Consider the following 25298-nt stretch of genomic DNA (forward strand, 5'->3'; position numbering starts at 1 on the left):
TTCCCTGGATGACACTATCCACCTCGGTGGTGCTGAAGCAGCTCGTTTAGAGCTGCAGCTTCCTGCGGTGCCTTCCCACCTCCTTCTCCCCCTGCTTCCCAAACCGCTGACCTTCCATTTGGGCCAGAAAGACGCTAAAGAATCACGCTTAAAGCTCAAATCTGTCACTGGAGAAGCGGCGCCGTTCGGGGCCATCTAAGCTCTGCGGAGGGCTTTGTCACCAACCATCTTTGGCTGATCCCTGCGCTGGCCCACTGTCCTTAGCTGCGCTTTAAAAATGGGCTGTTTGCCTTTTCCTGGGTGGGCTGCTCACCTTCCAGATCTGTGCAAAAATAATAAACAAACAAACAAACAAAACACGTATTTTGTTTATCATTCTCGGAACAAGAATATGCATGGTAGAAATCCACACCCCAAGAGAAGACACAGATTCCCCTGAATGTGTCTTGATTTATTTTTCATCTTGATTTCACTTTTCTTGGCTCCTACCCCTAAATCTTGCAGCTGCAGCTAAGCCGGCTCTGGGAAATGGAATTTGAGTTTTCCTTCCACCTTCGCTTTGCAAATCCTTTTTATTTCCTGACACGGAAATATATTTGATTAGCGGTTTCCTGCCCCGCGCGCATACCGCGTCCTTTCCTCCCCTTGGCCGCACCAGCCACGAACCCCGTTCAGGGGAGTTAGCTGGCCCAGGGTGGGACCCAAACCCCGGGTCGCTGCAGCCCGGCACCGGCTCCCTCCCGGGCCTCCTTCCACCCGCCCCGCGCCAGGCGAGGAGGAGCCAGCGCGTCCTCTTCCCGGGTTGAAGGGGATCGTGATGCGTAAACAAGATTAACTCCCTCGCACCCAATCGCGCCGATCCACCAAGCCAGTGCGTACCCGTGTCGGATCCCAGGACCGTGCCCGGGGAGCGGGGCATCGATGGGGCAGCCCCGAGCCTCTCACTGCGGTATTTGGGGGTGCTATTCCAAGCCGACAAAACCAGGGGCCCCCAGCCTGACAAGAGGCTGCTGGCGAGCCTCCCCTCCGCCGCTTCCCTCGCCCTCCCCGCGCGTCCTCTCCGCCCACCGCGCTCCAGCCTCTCGGCCGCATCCCGCGCCGTCCTCCACCTCCCGAGCCGCCCATCTCCCAGCGCCCAGCTATGGGGGACCTGCCCGGCCTCGTGCGCCTCTCCATCGCTTTGCGCATCCAGCCCAACGACGGCCCGGTCTTCTACAAGGTGGACGGGCAGCGCTTCGGCCAGAACCGAACCATCAAGCTGCTCACCGGGTCCTCCTACAAGGTGGAGGTGAAGATCAAGCCCACCACGCTGCAGGTCGAGTGAGTGCAGGCGCGCGCCAAAGCTGCTAAGGGGTGTGGGGGGGCTCGGAACCAGACCCCAGAGGGTTTTGGAGGTTGGCCAAAAGGGCAGCTCCCCAATCCCCCCACGTCCTCTCTTTTGCTTTTTGCTTATCTTTCTTTGATTCCCACTTCCCCGCGCCCTTTCAAACAGGGATTGGCCTATCATCACTTTGCAAATTTGGAGCAATTCCCAGCCCTTGCGCCCAACCCCGCGGTGCAGACTTTTTCCAGCCTGGAAGCGGCCGGGTGCGGCCCGGTGGAAGAAGCTCTCGCTGCGGGTGGGCTCATTACCGCAATCCCGACTCTCGATTGCTGGTACCTGACACCTTGCCCATTTTTTTGCCCGCTAGACTGCAGGAGGGAGGTGAGGTTGAGGAGTCCAGGCACGAGGCAGAGGTGTTTCTGGGGCTTCCTGCCGCGCTCCTCCATCCACGCTCTAAGACCAGCTTAGAGGTGCCAGCTAACGGAGTAGCCACAATCAGAGGAAAACCATTTTCTTGCTGAGGCCCAGATTCGGGAGTAGGGGAAAGGGGAGTTTTTGTTTTTATTCATTTTATTTTCTTTTTCTGCTAAGCTGGAGATGGTATCTGTGATTAGAAACACCCTTAAAACAAAACATGGATTTGGGTTATTTGTGGCAAAGGTAATCTTTCCTCACAGACTAGAGCCCTAGATGGAAAAACCAAGAAGGCCCAGCAAGGAATCCTTGACCCAGGCAAGAATGAAGCCTGGCATGAAAGGAGGATAATAGGGACCATCTGCAATAGCAGGTGGGGGCATTTGCTTTGCTTGCACTGAACCCAGGTTCTTTTCCTGTCAGCCATATGGTGTGCCCCATCCCCACCCCCAAATAAAGGACCTCTTTTATGAACACTGAATAGAGGGGTGGGAAGGAGAGGAAGGTCTTTGATTTTCCCCCTGACACTTTCTACATATTTATTTGGGGTTGGAGGCACACCTGGTGATGTTCAGGTGTTACTCCTGGCCTTGTACCTAGTAATCACTGGTAGTTCAGGGGACGATATGAGATGCCAGAGATGAACCTCATGCAAGGCAGGCTCTGTGCCCGCTTTACTCTCTCTCCATCCACTTTTACACTTTTTTTATTATTATTTTGTTTGTTTTTTGGGGTCACACCCAGCAGCGCTCAGGCGTTACTCCTGGTTCTACGCTCAGATATTCCTCCTGGCAGGCTCCGGGAACCATATGGTATACCAGGATTCGAACCACTGTCCTTCTGCAAGCAAGGCAAACGCCCTACCTCCATTTTATCTCTCAGTCCCCCCTTTTACACTTTTTGTTTTGGTTTTGGGTCACACCCCACAGCGCTCAGGGATTACTCCTGGCTCAGAAATCGCCCCTGGCAGGCTCAGGGAACCATATGGGATGCCGGGATTCGAACCACCAACCTTCTGCATGCAAGGCAAACTCCTTTCCTCCATACTATCTCTCCGTCCCTCACTTTTACACTTTTAATAGTCCATCCAAAGCCATGAATTCTGTGAACTTGTAATGGCCCCCATGTGGCAGACCTTAATCCAATAATTAAACTTGGGAATTCTGTGATGCTCCTGGCTCCTATGTCAGTGTCCCCCAGGTGCCATGCACCCAGAAACCTCACATTTCCCAGGGGTCTGTACTGCTCTATACTTCCTAGACTCCCTTGCCTATCTTCCCTCACAACCCTTTTTCTTGTGCTTTCAATTCTATAGGCCATTTTCTTTAGAGTAGTTACTTTTTGTCATCCAGGCTACAAATGGAAAGTATTGTAATAGAGAAAGATATTTCTAGTTACATTTAAACTTTATCATTGGTTTCTCAGTGCCCTAAACCAGTGATTCTCAAAACTCAGTATACTAAAAATTTACCCCAAGGAATTATTATGACACAGTTGGCTAAACCCCATACTGGAGTTTCTTATTTGCTACTTTAAGGTGGGGCTTAAATTTTGGCATTCTAGCTAGTTGAGTAGATAATTTTGACATTGTTGGCCCAGAGATTACACTTTGAGACTGTTGGTCTAATTCAAAAGAATGATGACAATGAGAAGTTCTGAGGATGTGCTCAGCTTATGGAAGAGTCTCTCAAACGCACCTTCTGATTTTTGGATCAGGAAAAAAAATTATTCCAGAAATAGTTAAGTGGTTCTCAACAGTACACACATATTAAAATTATCCAGAGAATTTTAAAATAAATATACACCACCTAACCACACCCTAAACCAAGGGTCTCAAACTCGTGGCCCACGGGCCATTTGTGGCCCTTCGTACAACATTTTGTGGCCCTGCCCTAGAGGAATCTTTTTTTGTTTTGTTTTGTTTTAGTTGTTTGGGTCACACCCCCCAATGTTCAAGGCTTACTACTGACTTTGCACTCAAGGATCACCCTGACTGCCTCCTGCAGCCCCCAGGTAAATTGAGTTTGAGATCCCTGCTAAACCAACTGAATTCTGATATTTGGGGATAAGGCTGGATATAGACTAAAGAGGAGGACCGTTAGAGTCTAACTGGCCTTTTCCAAAAATAATGACTTTATTTTAGAGAACAATTGATTGGTGCCTCTAAAACTGTGAATCACAAACTGGATGTAGTGGTTGTGTAAATGTTTGTTGAGAGGGCCGAAGAGATAGATAATAGGCAGCACACTTTTTGCATGTGGTCAACCATGGTTCAATCCCCAGCACCCAATGTGCACCATATCCTGCCAGGAGTGATTCCTGAGCATTCAGCCAGGAATAAATACTGAGCACTGTTGGGTGTGACCCAAAAACAAACGGAAAAAAATTCTTGAGGAAAAAGCTATTGCCAGTGGAAAAAGTTTAAGAAATTTTGGTCTAGATACAAGTGATTACTTAACTGGAGAACTCAGCCTCCTTGATGTTCAGAACAGTCTACCATATTGCAGTCTTTCCTTTAGCAGGTACCTGTAGAGCCCTCCTGTGTAGAGCTGGGGGTAGACCAGGACAGGGTTCCTAAATTGATTTCTACAACCCTTGATAAACTCAAATCCATTGCAGGAATATTTCCATTGGTGGAGTGGTTGTACCTCTAGAGCTGAAGTCTAAAGAGCCTGATGGGGACAGAATTGTTTATACAGGCATATATGACACAGAAGGTGTGGCCCCAACGAAGAGCGGTGAACGACAGCCCATCCAGATTACCATGCCGGTAAGGCCTGTGGAGGGAGTGGGGAGTGTCAGGATGTGGTTCCAGGAAAAATGAAAACATATTCATGATTGCATATTGAAATTAATTTTCCCATAACACTCCAATACAATTAATTAATCTATGCTTCTATGATTAATTTCAGAGTAATTTCTTGTATGGAAAAAATGTTAAATTATACTTTCTAAGCCCATTGATTTTTCTTTTTTGTTTTGGTTTTTTTTGGGGTTTTTTTTTTTTTTTTTTGGTTTTTGGGTCACACCTGGCTCTCTGCTCAGAAATAGCTCCTGGCAGGCACGGGGGACCATATGGGACACCGGGATTCGAACCAACCACCTTTGGTCCTGGATTGGCTGCTTGCAAGGCGAACGCCACTGTGCTATCTCTCCAGGCCCTCATTGATTTTTCTATTTTTATTCCAATATTAACTCATTTAATTAGTTAAGTATTTAATATTGAATTATTTAACTTTTTTTTTTCTTGGTTTTTCGGGCCACACCCCTTTGATGCTCAGGGGTTACTCCTGGCTAAGCGCTCAGAAATTGCCCCTGGCTTGGGGGGACCATATGGGACTCCAGGGGATCGAACCGCGGTCGTGATCTTTCCTTGGCTAGCGCTTGCAAGTCAGATACCTTAACATCAAGCACCACCTCACCGGTCCCTATTTAACATATTATTAGATAATGTGTTCTGTATTTTGTAATAAGTACCTTATTGGACTGGTTTAACCAAAATTTTTCTTTAGAGATCTTTAGTTTTTCAGATTGATGTTCATAATCCACATGTAACTGTCATTTTTCTGACTTATTCTTTGTCCTTATGTATTAACTTACATTTCTAGAGTAATATTGCTTACTAAGGGATAAATGAGTTTCCTTATCTCTAAGGCTTTACTAAGTGAAATATAAGCTTCAAATATTCATTGTATTAAAAGTTTATGTTTTCCATTAAAAATTTAAAGATTGTTTAACTAGAAGATCTATAATGATGTCGGGACTAGAGATAGTACAGTGTAAAGGGGCTTGTCATACAAACTCTATCCCTGGCAATATGGAGTGATTTTTGAGCATAGAGCCAAGAGTAAGATCTGATCACTGCCAAGTATGGCACAAAATCAAAAACAAAAATAAGATACACTGATTTTATCTACTTTTTCCCTCTCTGGATATAATTGATCTCTGATATATTAATGCAAAATTATATAATGAACTTTCAAATAGAAAACCATTCCCTATTTCCTAAAATAACACTTAAACATAATGCATTAATTTTAATGTATTATTAATTAGGTAATATAGAAAGTTTCTACTTATATGGTATATTTTATACATTTTCTCCTTATACAATGGGTACTTAGACAAGTGTGATAAATAAAATAAATACCAGAAAGAATAAAAATCTAAGCCATGGGTTTAACTCATGGTCCACACATTGTTTCCTGAGTGGCCTCTGATAGCACTGATTATGACCCCAAAGCAAAGGCAAACACAAATAAAAAAATATCCCTGGATAAATGGAATTTCTTTCTAGATGAGAAAAACATACTCATACTTAGATGAGGAAAAATTAACATATAAAAGTAAATAATAATTAGTATAAGATGTAGGGGAAACTTAGAAGTGCCCTTAGAACAAATGCCAGGTAACACATCATCTAAGATTTTGAAGTCTGAATTTTTAAAGAAAGAGCTAAGAATGAGTAAGATTGAAGGAAAATGGAAGGGACTAAGTTAAGAGTTGGGGAAGAATTTAATGTGTTCAAGTGAGTCCAAGAAGCTCCTCATGCCTATTTCAGAGGATAAGACAAAGACTTGCTCTAGATATGCTGTTAAGTAGGCAGTTGATAGTACTAGAGAGATAGTTTACTGAGTAAAGAATCAACCTTGGGGACCAAACCTGAAACACTTACCTTGCACCTGGTGACCTGGGATAGATCCCAAGCACCCCATGTAATCTTCAAACACTTCAAAAAGTGGTCCTTGAGCATAAAGACAGAAATAATCCCTGGAAGAAAAAAAAAGTTAAGGGTTTGGTGTTACAAGACTCTTTCTTTTTAGATTCATCTTAACTCTGATAGGAATTAATGGAAAGTTTTTTTGTTTTGTTTTGGTTTGGTTTTGGTTTGGTTTTTGGGCCACACCTGGCGGTGCTCAGGCGTTACTCCTGGCTGTCTGCTCAGAAATAGCTCCTGGCAGGCACGGGGGACCATATGGGACACCGGGATTCAAACCAACCACCTTTGGTCCTGGATCAGCTGCTTGCAAGGCAAACACCGCTGTGCTATCTTTCCGAGCCCTATGGAAAGTTTTTATGGCAACTTTTATATACAATATGGTAACCAAAAAACCATACTAATGTTAAATGAGGCACTCTATATAATCACTACCCCCTCAAAATTATAGCACTTTTCTTTTATCCTTCTCCCCAAAATTATCTTCATGCCCACTTGAAATCAGTCCCTAACCTAGCCCACCTTACATTGAGCTTACTATCTTGGTAGCTCAGTTAAATAAAGTCACAGTTTATTTCATCTAACTTTTTTCATTTTGTGTTATGCTCTTGAGAGTCATCTATTGTTGCATGTATGAATGGTTAGTTCCTTACTTCACTGAATAATATTCCATTCTGCGAATACACTAGAGTTTCTTCATCCTCTTACTTGCTATTTAGTTATTTGTTTTCGATATACTCTTTTACAAGCAATTTCATGCCACTTGAGCCCAGCATGCTGGGGGCACCAGTGCAGCCCATGCGGTGCACAGGGAGCCATGCAATGACAATTGTATTGAGGCCTTGTGCATGCGAAGTATGGGCTCTAGCCCCTAAGCTCTTCCCTGACTTTGACCTCTTCATTTTTTTCTTTGAACTATTTCTTCAAATTAGATAAATATTTCTGTGTTAAGGATTAATGTAAACAAGTTTTTACTTCTTTTGAAAAAATACCTAAAAAGAAGAAATTTGATGAGTTTGATGAGTTACAAGATAAGTACATATTTAACTCTTAAAAAAGAGTAGACTTGGCATGAAGCCCATGGCATTGATGTCTCCACCCACCATGGAAACTGCATTTTTTATGTCCCCATGTTCCCCTCGGCACCTCAATCTGTTCCTAACTTTTCACTGAATAAATAGTGTCTTGGGTGAAAGAAAAAAAAAGGAGTAGACTTTCTTAAAAAAAAGTGTAGACTTGGGGCCGGCGAGGTGGCACTAGAGGCAAGGTGTTGGCCTTGCAAGCACTAGCCAACGAAGGACCGTGGTTCGATCCCCCGGTGTCCCATATGGTCCCCCACAAGCCAGGGGCAATTTCTGAGCACTTAGCCAAGAGTAACCACTGAGCATCAAATGGGTGTGGCCCGAAAAACCAAAAAAAAGAAAAAAACAGTGTAGACTTGTACACTTAATATTTAATTCATTAATCTATAAGAATACTAGTTAATTGGGCCCGGAGAGATAGCACAATGGTGTTTGCCTTGCAAGCAGCCGATCCAGGACCAAAGGTGGTTGGTTTGAATCCCGGTGTCCCATATGGTCCCCCGTGCCTGCCAGGAGCAATTTCTGAGCAGACAGACAGGAGTAACCCCTGAGCACCGCCTGGTAGGCCCAAAAACCAAAAACCAAAAAAAAAAAAGAATACTAGTTAATTATGTAGCACTCTTTTAAATTTGAAAATCAGAAAATCCTGAAGAGCTCAACCAGCATTTCATGCGTGGTCTATATTGAAGTTCTAAATTTGAGTAGGAGAAATATTCAAGTATTATTTGTTCAAAATTATCTTGGCTACTCTAGAACCTTGGCATTTTTTTATAGATTTTTTATGATTAATTCACCAATTTTATCAATAGTTAGGGTTTTAGTTACATTGCATTGAATCTTTGTCAGTAGGAGCAAGTTAACAGTTAATATTGAACTTTACAAAGTATTATTTATTTACTTAATATTTATTTACTTATTAATTTAATACTTTTGTATTATTTACAAATGCAAAAGTATAACTACTTAGATCTTTGATCTCTACCTATTTTATATTACAGCCTGAAGCATTCTCTACAGATAATTATTCATAGAAAATTATGTATTTCACAAGTTTTTGTTAACTTTCCATAAAATTATAAAATTTACTTTATAAATTTTTTTTCTTCAGTTTTTTTTTTTTTTAGTTTTTCAGGCCACACCCATTTGATACTCAGGGGTTACTCCTGGCTAAGTGCTCAGAAATTGCCCCTGGCTTTGGGGGGACCATATGGGATACCAGGGGATAGAACCGCAGTCCTTCCTTGACTAGTGCTTGCAAGGCAGACACCTTACCTCTGGCGCCACCTCTCCGGCCCCATATATAAAAATATTTTATATTTTTAAAAATAAAATTTTGGGCCTGGAGAGATAGCATAGCGGCGTTTGCCTTGCAAGCAGCCGATCCAGGACCAAAGGTGGTTGGTTCGAATCCCGGTGTCCCATATGGTCCCCCGTGCCTGCCAGGAGCTATTTCTGAGCAGACAGCCAGGAGTAGCCCCTGAGCACTGCCGGGTGTGGCCCAAAAACCAAAAAAAATAAAATAAAATAAAATAAAATTTTTATTACTATCACAACAGAAATAAATTTATTTTATGTGATTATTTTATTTAAGCTCTTTGGTTACCAAATTGTTCATGGTTGAGTTTCAGTCATAGGATGTACACTACCCTTCACAGGTGCATGTTCCCTTAACCAATGTCTGCAGTTTCCTTCCTACCTACCCTCCCAACCTGCCACTAAGATAGGCATTCACTGCACTGTTTCTGTCTGTCTGTCTGTCTCTCTCTCTCCCCCACCTTTTTGGATAGGGTAGTTTGCTAAGGAAGGAGTATCATGCATATCTTTTTATCCTCTTTCAGCACCCAGTTCTTTCCAGAGTGATCAGTCTATAAGAAGGCTATTGATTTTTGCATGTTAATTTTCTAGCCTGCCTCTTTGCTATACAAATCTATTGTGTTTAGAAGCTTTTTGACTGTAAACAGTGAGAGCTTGAATTCTTTCTTTTCTATCTGGATGCCCTTGTTACCGTTTTTCTTTCCTAATTGCTAAGGCAAGTACTTCCAGTACTATGTTAAATAGGAGTGGTGAGATGGGCAGCCTTGTCTTGTACCAGATTTTAGAGGACAGGCTTTTACTTTGTCTCAATTAAGTATAATATTTGCTATGGGCTTGTCGTAAATGGCCTTGACTGTATTGAGAAAAGGTCCTCCCATTCCCATCTTGTTGAGAGTTTTTATCATGAATGGGTATTGGGCCTTATCAAATGCCTTCTTCTCTAAATCTATTGATATGATAATATGATTTTATTTTTTCTTTTGTTGGTATGTCTACATTCCCACCAGCAATGAATGAGAGTCCCTTGAGGCATCCACACCAGCACTGGTTGTTCTTGTTCTTTGTGATGTGTACTAGTCTCCATGTGAGGAGATATTTCATTGTTATTTTAATTTGTATCTCACTGATGATCAGTGATGTGGACCATTTTTTTCATGTGCATATTGGTGCAAGCACTTTTCATTTCTGGGAATCTCTTGGCAATGATGACTTTGACTGTTACTTCTTCATAAGGGTTTTCTTCCTGGCCCTCTGGGATCCCAATGATTCTTCTGTTGTTTTTATTAAATGTATCCCAAAGGTCTATTTTTATTCGTTCATTTGTTTTGAGGATATTTTTTCTTCTATTCATTTATTTTAAGATTATTTTCAAATTCCTTCTGCTGAATGGAAGTATTATACAGCTTATCTTTTAGCTCACTGATTCTGACTTCAGCAGCTGTTACTCTGTTGGTGATGCTTTCATTTCATTTATCATGTTTTTCAGTCCCATTATTTCTGTTTGAAGTTTTCTCATTTCTACCTTTTTTGTTTGTTTGTTTGTTTGTTTTGGGGTCACACCCGGCAATGCTCAGGGATTACTGCTGGCTCTGCACTCAAAAATTGCTCCTGGCAGGCTCAGGGGACCATACGGGATTCAAATCACCATCCTTCTGCATGCAAGGCAAATACCCTACCTCCATGCTATTTCTCTGGCCCTTATTTCTACTTTCATATACTCTTGAGTCTTATGGACAATTTGTTCAATGGTTTTTCTGAGTTCTTTAAATAGCCTTAACATTTCCTTCCTAAAGTCCTGATCAGGTAGATTATATAGGTGGCTGATGTTGGTTGAGTCTTCAGAACTAGCAAATTTAGTCATAAGGTGTGGTGGGATTCTGCATTGTTTTTTCCACTATGATCTTTGTAGGGTTGTACTGTTTTTTGTGTGTTGTGTTGGGGACTACTTGACTAGAAGAAATGCGTGGCTGAAGAGAGAAATCAAGCAGTCATGCTCTTGCCTGAACTTATACACCTCTGTTTAGTTCAAAATAGCATTTTTTAAGTCCAAACTGCACTGACTTTACATGTCCTGTCCTGCTGCTGCTGTTCAACAAGTATTTTTTTCCTCCCAGCCATGCTCTTGCCTGGGCTTACTCAGCAAAATAAACTGATTTTTATATGGTCATTTTTTTCTCATTAACATCCATCTCACATAGTTAAGAATTTTTTTCTTATGGTGATAATTTTTGTTTGTTTTGGAGCCACACCTAATGGTGTTCAGGAGTTATTTCTGGTTTTCTACTCAGGAATTACTCCTGATGGTGCTTGGGGAAACATAGGAGAGGACAAAGATCAAACTCAGATTGCTACATGCAAAGCAAATGCCTCCCACTGTACTATTACCCTGGCCTTGGTGAAATTTCTTAAGATTTACTCTTTTAGAAGGCGTTTGACAAAATCCAACACCCTTTCATGTTGAAGACACTCAGCAAAATAGGGTTAGAAGGAACCTTTCTCAAGATAGTTACAGCTATCTATGAAAAGCCCACAGCCAACATTATCCTCAATGACGAAAAACTAGAAGCATTTCCACTAAGGTCAGGAACGAAGCAAGGCTGTCCACTCTCTCCACTCTTATTCAATATAATCTTAGAAGTCCTTGCAATAGCAATCCGACAAGAGAAAGGAATCAAAGGAATCTAAATTGGAAAAGAGAAACTCAAACTATCTCTTTTTGCAGACGATATGATGATATACATTGAAAACCCTAAAGAGTCCACAGTAAAACTCCTAGAAACAATTAACCATTACAACAAAGTGGCTGGATACAAAGTCAATACACAAAAGACAGTAGCGTACAAATAAAGAAGCTGAGGAGAGAGAGATTAAAAATACAATTCCGGGCCGGAGAGATAGCATGGAGGTAAGGCGTTTGCCTTTCATGCAGGAGGTCATCGGTTCGAATCCCGGCGCCCCATATGGTCCCCTGTGCCTGCCAGGAGCAATTTCTGAGCCTGGAGCCAGGAATAACCCCTGAGCACTGCCAGGTGTGACCCAAAAACCAAAAAAAAAAAAAAAATACAATTCCGGGGCCGGAGAGATAGCATGGAGGTAAAGCGTTTGCCTTTCATGCAGGAGGTCATCGGTTCGAATCCCGGCGTCCCATATGGTCCCCCGTGCCTGCCAGGAGCAATTTCTGAGCCTGGAGCCAGGAATAACCCCTGAGCACTGCCGGGTGTGACCCAAAAACCAAAAAAAAAAAATACAATTCCATTTAAAATAGTATCAAAAATATTAAGTACCTCAGAATCAACCTTACAAAGGAAGTGAAGAATCTATACCAGGGAAATTTCAAAACAATTCAGAAAGAAATTGAAGATGATCTAAGGAAATGGAAGAGCATCCCATGCTCAGGGGTAGGTAAATCAACATAATCAAAACGACTATCCTACCCAAACTTCTATATAGATTCAATGCAATTCCCATCCAAGTCCAGGTATCATTCTTTCAAGACTTAGAACAATCAATCATAAAATTCATCTGGAACCAAAGAAGACCCAGGATAGCCAAACAGATACTGAAAAACAAGAAGCTGGGTGGCATCTCTTTACCTAACTGAAGCTATACTATAAAGCCATAGTGATCAAAACAGCATGGTACTGGAACAAAAACAGAGCCTCAGACCAGTGGGTTAGAAGAAAATTTCCAGACATAAATCCCCAGATATACAGTCAACTAATATTTGACAATAGAGCCAAGAACTTGAAATGGAACAAAGAAAGTTTCTTCAACAAATGGTGTTGGTACAACTGGAAAACCATCTGTAAGAAACTGAAAATTGACCCATACCTCATACAAAAGTCCTTATACAAAAGTCAACTCAAAATGGATTAAAGACCTTAAAATTAGATCAGAATCTATAAAGTTTATTGAGGAAAAATAGTCAGAACACTCGAAGACCTATATATTAAAAAAGTCTTCGAGGATGGAACACCAATGGCAAGGACTCTAGCATCAAACATAAACAAATGGGATTACATCAAAACAAGAAACTTCTGCATGGCAAAGGAAACCCAACTTAAAATAAGAAGACAGCTAACTGAATGGAAAAAAATTTTCGCACTCAACATATAAGATAAAGGGCTGATAACCAGAATATACAAAGCACTCAGAAAGCTGAGTCCCCCAAAACCAAATAAAGCCATAGAAAAATGGGAGATTAAATGAATAGACACTTCTCCAAGGAAGACCGAAAGATGGCCAACAAACACATGAAAACATGCTCACCTTCACTCATCATTAGGGAAATCCAAATCAAGACAACAATGAGGTACCACCATACACCAGTAAGGATGGCTCACATCAAAAATAATGGGAACAATCTCTGTTGGCTGGGATGCGGTATGAAAGGCACTCTCATCCACTGCTGGTGGGAATGCCCCCTAGTCCAACACCTATGAAGAACAGTCTGGAGAGTGCTCAAGGAACTCAGAATTGAGTTGCCATTGGACCCAGCAATTGCTGTCCTACGTATCTACCCCCAAGTCAGAAGGACATTCATCCCAAAGTATGTGTGCACCCCACTATTTATCGCAGCACTCAGTATAATAGCCAAGTCTTGGAACCAACCTTGATGTCCAACAACAGATGAGTGGATCATTAAGATGTGGTATATATACACAATGGAATACTACATGGCAGTCAGAAATTATACAATCACAGACTTTGCAGCAATGTGGATGGACCTAGAACATATTATGTTAAACGAAGCAAGCCAGAAGATGAACGATAAACACAGAATGATAGCACTATTCTGAAATACCTAGAATATACACCAGATACACAATCAATACCCTGCGATTAAATAACAGGGTGTAACAGGATAGAAACCTCAAACACTATAATAATCACCATATACTAGGGAGTAGAGCCCAAAAACAAAGGGAAGAGAAACAACACAAAGTCCGACTACACATTATATTATAATGAAACCAGCAACAGAAGAAACAGCAGCATAGAGAGAACAGGGGTTCCTGGAGACAAAGGGTGAACATACTACGGTGGTACCTCAGTGCTCAGTCACACGAGGCACCATACTCAGCTTGAATCATGAAAATGGCCGGATAAAACTCTTTAATATACCGTTTATCTCTAGATTATGCCTTCTTTTAGGACCTGAAGCACATGACCAGCCAGATCACCAAAGTAACAACCGTGACCTACAGATTTTTACTACAGGGCCTAAGCATTGAACACATTCAAGCAAACTAACAGGCCCTTGCTCTTGTACCCTCTGTTCTCATTACTTCATATTTTTGTTGTTGTTGATGTTTGATTGTTGGTTTGTTTTGTTTTGTTTTTCCTTCTCTCACTTCTTTTCTCCCTCTTCTTCCACCTTCTCCTCCTCACTATCATCAGTTCAATCTATGTCAAATAAAAACCACATGGTTACCTCCTCTATAGGAAAGGAAAGCTGACTTATAGGGTGCTGTGGACAATACTGCAAAGAGTAAATACCTATATAGATAGACCTCACTAACACAGCAGTCAGTAGTCGAGACACGAAACCTATACATATCCAAAAGTTGATCTTTTAGTTTCCTTTCCTTACAAGTACTATACTTACCTATCTTTCTGTACTCAGCGCACCTCTTGCCCTCCCCACCTCTCTACATTAATATACACCTAAGCTAACTTCTATATGTTTATATGTGGGTAGGAGCACACAGAGATAGGAATCCTCCTTAAGGGACAAACCTAAACCACAAACAACCCACACCTATACCCATATAACCCCTCCCATTTATTATTCCCTCCCCCTCCTCCAGAAATTTGACTATCCCTTGACCCCTCAATCCCATGCCCGATATCCCCACCACATATTAACTCTTCACCCTCAGTTCTTAATCCAATAGGCATCAAGACCGACCTCCTACCCCAACGAACCAGTACCCACTACCCAAGTGAAGAAACACCCACTCAAGCTCTCACCTCATTCCCGGCAAGAAAATACAACCAACACTCTGACTGACTCATGCAGTGTGGTCCTCCTAATCACCTCTCCCTAATGGGGACTATGGCTTGATACCGGATCTAGCTCCAAAGGACCCTCACTGCAAGAATTCTACCCAAGACCTCCCTGCCTGGTCCGCACACCTCACAAGGAAATCTCAAAAGACAATGGGAAGCCTATACTTTGATCATAAGTATAGACCTGTATAACACTACCTCTTACCCTGTTTCTCCCCAAATGTAAAATAATCTCCTGTTTCACTTCCTCCCTTTTTGTTTTTTTTCTTTCTTTTTCTTCTTTTCTTTTTTTTCTTGTCCATTTTTTGTTTTGTTTTATTTTAGTTTTTGTTTTTTGATTTGATTTGGTTTTGCTTCTTTTGGGTAACTCCAGGCAGTGCTCAGAGGGTGCTCCTGGCTCTATGCTCGGAGATAGCCCCTGGTGGGCACCGTGGACCATGTGGAATGCCAGGAATTTTTTTTTTTTTTTTGGTTTTTGGGCCACACCGGTAACGCTCAGGGGTTACTCCTGGCTATGCGCTCAGAAATTGCTCCTGGCTTGGGGGACCATTTGGGACGCAGGGGGATCCAACCACGGTCCGTCCAAGGCTAGCGCAGGCAAGGCAGGCACTTCACCTCTAGCGCCACCACCCAGCCCCAAATGCCAGGAATTTGAGCCACCATCCTTCGACGCCTTGTCTTCATGCTATCTCTCCTGGACCCACTTTATTCCTTTAATTACGTCTTTTATTTAATCATTTAAAAAAAAAAAAGAAACTTTTTTTCTTTAGATATGTGTGAGCATATATATTTTTAGTTTTTGGCGTGTGTCTGTTTTCTTCTCTCTCCACCCCCAAAAATCCACCAGCAATATTATGTAGCACCACTTCTTCCTGAAAAGACATATTAAACAAAGGGGAAATTTTACATGTAAAAGCAAGCTCTTATCTACGAGGGATAAGAACTCATACTTCTTTACAACACAGGGACATCTCCCGCCCTGAATGTATGTCATGTGGAACCAACTTAGACTCCAGGGAACTAGACACCCACCGTCCAGCCTTGACTCCTAGATCCCAGACATAGAAATGACAGAGTTCTCCACAACAGCTCCAGGAACCAAATCCCCTCCAGGGCATTGATAGTGCTGCTCTGATGCCAACATGCACCAGTTCTAAATTTATAACCTGACAACGAGGAAATGGGAACAACTTGATCTAAGAGCAAGTTGTCCGTCCTCATCAGCCAATGATAAGACAAAATCAGAAAACATGTCACCCTTTGACCTGAGCAAAAGCCAAGATCGCTATATACAGATGACTGGTTGTCACAACCAGGACTCTACAATACACATCCCGGGACCAACAACAACAACAGCAACGAAAAGCTCTAGCCTAGCTTTTGGTCTATGATTTGTTCAACAAAAAAAATCTCCAACTCCAGAGGTCTGACTGAGACAACCATAACTGAACAAGTCTTCCGGAAACATAATGAAAGACTTTATCCCAGGATCCATCCTAGGAGCAAAATAACGACCAAGACCACCAATTACAGAAGATGGATTAAAACAACACTGAAGAAGCAGAACTCCTAGAACCACAAAGAAAGACTCCATCATAAGCTCCATTCCTCGAGCTGCAGTCACCAAGATCTCTAGATACAGAGGTCTGATTTTACCATCCAAGACAAAGCAGAAGTCTTCCATACACCACAAAAGCACTGAGGGGAGAGTAAATGATCATGCAAGAAGTCTACAGTTAATCCCATGACAGTATACTTCAGGGGTGGAGAAACCCAGTAACTCCTAGGCCAAGGGAATTCCCTCTATAATATCCCCAATACTTAATGTGCCTATGCAGGGGTAAAAAGAAAAAAAAAACACAAAATAATCATCTTTCCACACATTTATTTATTGATTGATCAATTTTTGATGACTTTATTTGGGTGTAGATATTGAAGTAGATATCTCCAATTTTATTTTATTTCATTTTATTTTATTTTATCTTATCTTTCTCTTTCTTTTTGCACTCTGGCATGATTTGATTTCAGAACCGAGACTATTGTGTGGTGCTTGTCTTTATTGCTGTAGTGCTCACTGGATATTTAATTTGATATTTCTTTCTGTATTTTTGTGGTGTTACTTTTTTTATGTCCTCTCTCAAACTGAGGTTGAAAGCCTCTAGAATGTCTCCGCCCATTTTCAAAATATTTTACTTCTTTTTTTTTTCTTATTTTGTACCCCATTCTATTGCTTTTCTTTCCTTCAAACAAAACCACATAACTCGATTTATCTAGCTCCGCCTCTTAAATAGAGGGGGAAACAAGGGAGGGTACCAGGACCAAATAGATATATGACCACTAATAGTAAGCTAGACAAAGAGTGATCCACCTACTCTAGCAGCCTGGGGGGGTGATAGTGGGGTATATGGGTTGTAGAAAGGGAGCTGAAATGGGGGGAGGACAAATTTGGTGATGGGTATTCCCCTGATTCAATGTTAATATATACCTAAAATACTACTGTGAAAGGTATGTAAGCCATTATGAGCACAATAAAAATTTTTAAAAAATTTACTCTTTTAATAATATCACTTATATGTGGTATTTATAATAACTCATGAAGAAATGCAATGGCTTAATGAGAGTTGTTGAGAACACTCTAGGCCCAGAATATAGTGAAGAAAAGAAAAAAAATTGATTGGAGGAGAAAAAAGGCACATATGAAATGACAGGAGAAGGGGCCAAAAGGGTCGCAGATGCATTGGTAGTGTTAAGAAAAGACAGATATTGAAATCCTGAGACCCATACTTTAACAAGCAAACTTAAAAAGGTACCTGCTATGCTGGCAGGCTGGGGTGATGAGTTGGTGGCATGGGATAGACTCTGGGAATATTGGTGAAGGAAAGTTGACATTGGTGGTGGCATTGGTCCTGAAACATTATATGTCTAAAACCCAACTATGAATATCTTTGGATCTCATTTGTTCTTTTTCCTGGAGGGTTAGGTTTATTTTTCTTGCTTTCTCCTGTTTCTTGCTGTAAGACTGTATTGCTGTGAGCTTTCCTTGCAGTGCTGCTTTTGCTATGCCCTATAGCAAGTACAAGTATATCACAATGGTTTAAAATGGTTTTAAGTCATATCCAGCTAAAAAGTAAAGACTTACTCTTTTAGCAACTTCCACATACATCATACAGTTTTACTAGTCACAGTCACCATACTAATACATCACCATATTTGTTTTATGCCTAAATCATATTGCACTGATGATTTATATATGTTCATCTTAAAGCTAAATTCTCATTAATTTTACTAGCTTTTTTTATAGACCCTAGGATTTTTCTACATGTTTTATTTATCTATAAGTAAAAAGTTATTTTTATTATTCTAAATATGTGTTTCTTTTCTTTCTGGCCAGAGACTGGTGTCTAGGACCTCCAGTATAATATGCTCCAGTTGAAAGACAAAACATTTGTTCTTCAATATTAACTATGATGTTAGCTGTCAATTTTTTTTGTAAATGTCTTTTATCAGATTTGTGCATTTGCTTTTGATATAAAGATAGTGTTGGCCTCAGAGAAACTATTTGGAGGAATTTCCTTTTCTTCAGTTCTTTGAAAGAGCTTAAGAAGAATAAGGACATCTTTGAAGGTTTATAATCTGTCACTAAGGAAACCATCTAAAACCTGAACCTTTTATTTTGTGAGAGACTTTTCATTATTGTTTCAATGTATTTATTTGTAATTGACCTATTTAGATTTTTATTTCCTTCTGCATAAGTTTTGGGAGATTCTAAATTGCGAAAACTCATATAGTTCTTCTATGTTCTCCTACTTCATGGTATAAAGTTGTTTCTGATAGTTTATGGTTCTTTATATTTCTGTGGTATTTCTTACAACTACTCCCATTTAACTTTTGGTTCTATTTATCATGATTTTCTCCCTTTTTATTTGTAAACCTAGCTAAGGACTTTCCAGTTCTTGTTTTTCTTTCAAAGAACTAGCCCTTGATTTCGTTGATGCCATGATTAATGTTTTGATTAATATTTCACTTATTTATGTTATAATTTTTATATTTTCTTTTACTGACTTTGGATTTCATTTGTTCTTCTGCTAGTATTTTGAGGTGTGAGGCTAGGTTTTTTTCTTGCTTTCTCTTGATTCTTGCTATAAGACTCAATTGCTGTGAGCTTTCCTTTTAGTGCTGCTTTTGCTATGTCCTATCTGTCCTGATAACTTGTGCCATCAGTTTTGAGTTTCCAAGAACTTTTTTTTTTTTGTTTTTGGGCCACACCCGGCATTGCTCAGGGGTTACCCCTGGCTGTCTGCTCAGAAATAGCTCCTGGCAGGCACTGGGGACCATATGGGACACCAGGATTCGAACCAACTACCTTTGGTCCTGGATCGGCTACTTGCAAGGCAAATGCCCCTGTGCTATCTCTCCGGGCCCTTTTCCAGGAACTTTTAATTTCCTCTTGTATCTACTCTTGGCTCAGTAGTTATTTAGTAGCATATTACTAGATCTCCAAATAATCAATTTTTACAACTTTATTTTGATAGATTTCTAGTATTATTCCATTGTGATCCTAAAAAAATACTTGATGTAAGTTTCAATCTTCACAACTTTATTGAACTGTTTTAGTGGAACTAAATTCCTTTAACTGTAGCTTGTCTGTAAAAGTTTTTAGCATGGCCTTCAAATCTGGATAAGCATGTTGATTAGAATATTTTGGTTGAACATCTTTATATTAATTCCATTCCTTTTTGACAATAGAGTTTTCTGTGAAAAACATGTACTGAGTTGCATAAGGTTCCCTTACACATGATCTGTATTTTCCTCTTGCTGTCGTTAGGATTCTCTCTTTCTTTTAGATTCTTTGCTTTTTCTACTTTTGTCCCACTCCACCATGATCCGAAGAATTTCTGGATTGGTGATCCAGAGTTTCTCTTGGTGATCACAGGAGTCATGCAGTGCCAGGCATCAAACCTGGGCCTTCTGCATACAAAGCAGAAACACCACTCTTTTGTTTGGTTTTGGGGGCTTTGGGGGGCTACACCTGATGGCACTCAGGGATTACTCATGGCTCTGTGCTCACAAATAGCTCCTGCTAGCTCAGAGGACCATTTGGGATGCCGGGAATTGAGCCTGGGTCCATCCTGGATCAGCCACATGTTCAAAATCACAGGTGTCCAGGGGCAAGTCTACACCTAGGTTAGGTAGATCTGTGAATTGATCAGGTATTAGTTTGCAAATACCACGGGGCTCCTATTGATTAAGTTCAACAAGACTTGGAAGGACTCAGAGTTCAAGATTACCTATACTGTGTCCAATTTTGCACCTAATTTTAACAGGCCTAGTTAATAGCTATGGATGCATAGTCTCCAGTACCCTGTGATAGTTCTGTGACAGTTGCGAAGAGGCTGGAGTGTACACAGGCATACACAATTGTGAGTGTGCTTAGGCACCTGTGGACCTATGTGACAGAGACCAGGAGTTTAAGTACAGGGCATTTCCAAGTAAAAAGCATATACAGTCATGAGTGACAATTGACAGCTGTGTTTCAGGTTTAAAAAGGAGGACCCAGAAACACCTGTGCTTCAAGATGTAGTCCAGAGAATAGATGTTACTAATTGCTGCAGGCATCTTGCGTCTCAGCAACTCTAGTGGGGGAAATATTCTTCATGAGAGGAAAGTGGTGATCATATTTCATATTCTGTTAGTTGATTCATGTCCATCCACTCCCTGAAGTGGACTCATTGAAGCCCACTGGAGCTGTGGGACAGAAGCCGCTCGCAGCAACCAGTGCCTACTAGCAGCCCCCAGGCTTTGCTACCAGTCACAACAGCTTTGGGAATAATGGAAAAACTCTGAATGTGGGTGGAAACTCCTCACTATCTATGCTTTAAGTGTCCATGGGGTACTTTCTGACAGTAGAAGTGTATTACTCAGCTTCCATTATTCTGCTTTTAGCCTACAGTGGAATTTTCCAAGAATTTGCCTTAGATTCTATTACTGAGAAGAGAGATTCGGGAAACCCAGGGGTAGATCAGTGGCAAAGTCCCTACCCTGCTAGCATGAGGCTATGCATTTGATCCCTAATGCCACAATAGCATTTAGAATACCCCCAGAGACTCTACTGCCTGGGGACCCCTAGAGAGGCCACAGAATGTGTCATTTCCAGAGTACCCCCAGCTAGATATAAGTGACTACAGCAGCTAAAAAGTGGCAGAACACCAGTCAGCACCATGAGCAAATGTGTGACCTCAGTGAGCACCAATCATCAAAACAATAGCAAAGGAAAAGGGGGAGAAAAGTTCATATAGGTACTCTCAACATTTCAAGAGATCCCTTGATCTCTGGACACCACTATTGTGATAATTGGAAACACATGGCCTTGTTGTAAGAGGTCACCAAGATGGTTCCTGTGCTAATCCTGGTATCCTCATAGCCTATAAATTCTAGCCTTCTGCTCATTAATGCTATGTAGAGGGTTGTAGCCTTTGTTTATTGGGTGTTTGTAATAAGTTCACTGTACCCTAAGACAAACTTAAATGTCTTAACAATCTCTTCCTCGTGGCAGCTTGTATGGCAGTGGGATTTCTTTCTCGGTGAGGGCCTCTCATCTCCACTTTTTCTTGGAGCACTCCTGTCTGTTGTTCTCTGAGGTTTCAGGTGTGTCTCTGTGATTCATCAAGTGTTGGTGTAGAATACATTTTCAGTGATGCAGTGCATGCAAGTTCAGGTTCTCCCTTTTTAGTCTTGGGCCTACTCCCAGATTGTCTTTCTCTATCCTAGCAATGTCATCAGTGTTCCTGAATTTAAACTTTCATCTTCCTATCAGTAAGTAGCATCTAATCTCTGCTCCATTTTTGTCATCTTCCAATTGCTGCCTTTCTAGCTAGTTCTTTTGTGTCGGTGGAGTTTAGCAGTGAGCAAGAGTTAGATGGTTTCTCCTGAGATCTTGTAATCATCCACACTGAGGTTCTGCTAAATGTCCAGCTCTCTTGACTGCCCTAAGCCCCTTGCTATGACAATCTAGGTGAAAAACTCCAACCCCTTAGGTTCCAGAATATAATTAAGCAAGAAAAGAAATTTAGAAATCTTACTCAGCATAATTGACTTTTAAAAAGATTCACTCATCTGTTATAGAGGTCTTCTCAGGTGTCTCTACTATACTAATCTATTTATGCCAGATAATGGCAGTTAATATCATAGTTAAGCTTTATCCTTCTGCTCCCTTACTTCTAGCTCTAACTCTCAAATTTTCCAGCTGTTCTCCCAGACTGAACATTTTCTTCTGCCATATCTGGCAGATAAAATTGTCATTTTCTTTTAGATTGTAGTGCTCTCACAATACAACTCTCAGGTTCTCTCTTCCCAAAAAATCCATAATTCTTAATTTTTGTCATTGAGATTTTGTAAGAGTAATTTTCTTGTGGTTTCGCCCTTGCTCTTAACCACCTTTACAACCTTTAAGTGTTTTTTGTTAGCATTTTATCACATTTTATAATAATCTATATAAGGCTGACCTAATAACTCCACTCCAGCATTGGCCCCAAATTTTTTTAATATTTTGTTAGTGGTGGTGGTGGTGGTGGTTTTTGGAACACACCCAGCAGTGTTCAGGGGTTACTCCTGGCTCTGCTTTCAAAAATGGCTCCTGGCAGGCTCAGAGGACCATATGGGATATCGGGGATCAAATGAGGGTCTGACCTGGGTCATCCTCGTGCAAGACATACGCCCTACTGCTGTGCTATCACTCTGGCTCCTAGAGCCCTAATTTAAAGCCTTACAGTGTGAAAGTTCTAGTTCCTAATAATGTGATAAAACTTGGTGGAAGGAATGAGGGAGAAAGTTAAAAGATATTGAGAAGGCCTTTGCTGTCTAAGTTTTGGCAACAGATTTATAATTCTTTATAAAGTGAAGTGGGATTATTTTCATAGTCAGTTCTCTGAAGCATTTTACATAGCATACAACTTAGCTGTGACTTGAAAGTTTGGTATAATTTATTTATTTATTTTTTTTTGGTTTTTGGGTCACACCCGGCACCGCTCAGGGGTTATTCCTGGCTCCAGGCTCAGAAATTGCTCCTGGCAGGCTCAGGGGACCATATGGGACACCAGATTTCGAACCGATGACCTCCTGCATGAAAGGCAAACGCCTTACCTCCATGCTATCTCTCTGGCCCCCTGGTATAATCTTTTAATAAAAACTCCAGGAGCCAGAGAGATAGCACAGGGGTAGGGCATTTGCCTTGCATATGGCCCACCTGGGGGCTCTGGGGCAGGACAGCTAGCCATAGGCCCCCTGGGCTGACCACTTAGTCCAGAAGACTAAGATCCCCCAATGCCAGGCTGGTCTTCAGGGTCACGCCTGGTAAATAGGGTTCTGGGGGGAGCATGGGGGAGAGAAATTCTTCCCCTATGCATACTGGACCCCTGGAATCTGCATATCCTACATTGCAGTCAGGATGGTGCAGAGCGTCCTCTCAACCTTCTCTCAAGAGCTAGTACAGGCTGAAGACCAGAGCTCAGACTTGCCTGTTTACTTTCCAAGGCAGTTACTTCCTTCTGGGCCTCTGCTCTTAGACAGATGGATTCACAGTCTGTGACTTTAGGTGTGAATAACACACTGGAGAAAATGATTAACTCAAATCATTTAGAAAAAATTTTATTTAAGGCATAGAGAGATAGTACAGGAGGTAAGGTGCTTGCTTGCCTTATCAAATGACTGACCCCAATTAGCTCCCCAGAACTATATATGACACTTTGAGTACTGACAGGAGTGATCCCTCCCTGAGCAGTCAAGAGTAATCTGAGCATCACCAGATGTGTGTCCTCATACACACAATAAAAAGAATTTGGTATAAAATTCCTTCATTGGATCTGTAAAGTGAGAATTTTCTAAGACTATTAGATATCTTCTGTGTGAACATGAGTCATCTTAGTTATGAAAAGAAAGTGTTCATTGCTTAGCTTGTGCAGACATCACTAAACGGCTGGGGAATCTTAAATTACTAGCCCATAATGTGAGGGTTTCATGTAATGAAGAAAATTCATAATCTCAATATCATGAATACTGAGTCATAGCAGTAGTATCGATTCTTGTATAGGTTACTCCTTGCTATCCAAAGTCTCATGTTACTCACCACTTCGGTTCAAAAGACAGACCAACATTAGCACCCAGTTTCACTAAAGAACTGTAAAGAAAGAAACTATAAAGAGACAGCAGATCTTTCAGAATTCACATATATCCAATGCAATTAAAAGACATCCTAAGCTCTTTACTGAGAACTACTCTAGAAAGGCTGTGTATTTATGTCATTCCTGCTTTATGGTATATGTTACTTAAGCATCAGTTATTAAATTTGAAATTATTTGGTATGTTGCTTTATCTTTGAATATGCTGTCTCAGCTGAAGAAAGTTTTCACAGGAATTTTCACCTGATTTCCACAGAAATCAGAATGAAAAGAAACAGGTGATTAGTAGTTCATGGTACAATGAACCATGAATGATGATGGCATCACTTTTGTTTGAGCTTTGCCATGTGACTATATTATTTGTGATAGGCTGATATATTTTTGAGGAAAATAATTTAGACAATATTTGTTCAGCAATCAATATCTCTAGTGTTAAGTTCAGATTTCATTCTACTAATGAGATTCAAAGCTTTTCACACACTTTTCTGACCTTTTTCATTAGTGTTACAAACATTAATGTCATAAATTTTAGGCACAACTGTACTTCCGCAGATAGGAAGACTTGACATGTCCAATTAAACCCAACCAATGGAATAGGGGAATCCATCAAAGGAATCTGAATCAGAGTATATCAGAGAAACTTCTTTTCCACTCAACTTTCTCATCCCTTCCCTTCATTCTTATGGTAGTTACTGCAATGACCAGGGGTCAGACACATGTTTGGCTGTGATACTTGACCATAGTTGTGGTGCTCACCAGCATTGCCCATCAGATTGCCATACTTGCATGCATGTTTTTTGGAGTGTCATAGTCAAGCTGTGGTGTTCACTTAAAGCTGCTGTGGTGTTCCCCCAGGTGTTTGTTTGCCATACAGCTCACACTTCCATGTCGTGGTGCTCATACATCTTTTACTTGTAAAGCCATATCACTTTTGTTCTGGTGTTTGCAGAAATCTACTGCAGCAATCTCTTGTGGTTCCAGGGATCACAGCAAAGTTGCCAATCTCAATCAGAAGTGCCAGGATCATGCTCAGCACATACAGTAACACCAGGGCTTAAGTTCATAGCTGCCTGCTTGCAATGCAGATCCTCTGTACCATTGAGATAGCCTCCACTGACCTCTAGAATGTCTCTTTGGCTTCTATGTTGTTGTCATTGTTTGGTTTTGGTTTTGGGGCCACACTCAACTAGTGCCTAAGGCTTACTCCTGGCTCTATACTTAGGGATCACTCCTAGTGGGCTCCCAGGGACCGTATATGGTGC

The 25298-nt window shown here is 41.2% G+C and overlaps 1 protein-coding gene across 1 annotated transcript in view; it reads left to right on the forward strand.

Annotated features, from left to right (window-relative positions):
- The first annotated feature begins 801 nt into the window (after positions 1-801).
- The window catches only part of CNRIP1 (cannabinoid receptor interacting protein 1), a 36389-nt gene continuing 11892 nt past the window's right edge, over positions 802-25298 (forward strand). The window contains exons 1-2 of the mRNA XM_049785119.1: positions 802-1320; positions 4358-4508. Coding sequence (XP_049641076.1) covers positions 1142-1320; positions 4358-4508 — 330 coding nt within the window. The 5' untranslated portion in view covers positions 802-1141. The remainder of the gene's footprint in view (positions 1321-4357; positions 4509-25298) is intronic.

Source organism: Suncus etruscus, chromosome 12 (genome assembly GCF_024139225.1).
Source record: "Suncus etruscus isolate mSunEtr1 chromosome 12, mSunEtr1.pri.cur, whole genome shotgun sequence".
Classification (NCBI taxonomy): Eukaryota; Metazoa; Chordata; class Mammalia; order Eulipotyphla; family Soricidae; genus Suncus; species Suncus etruscus.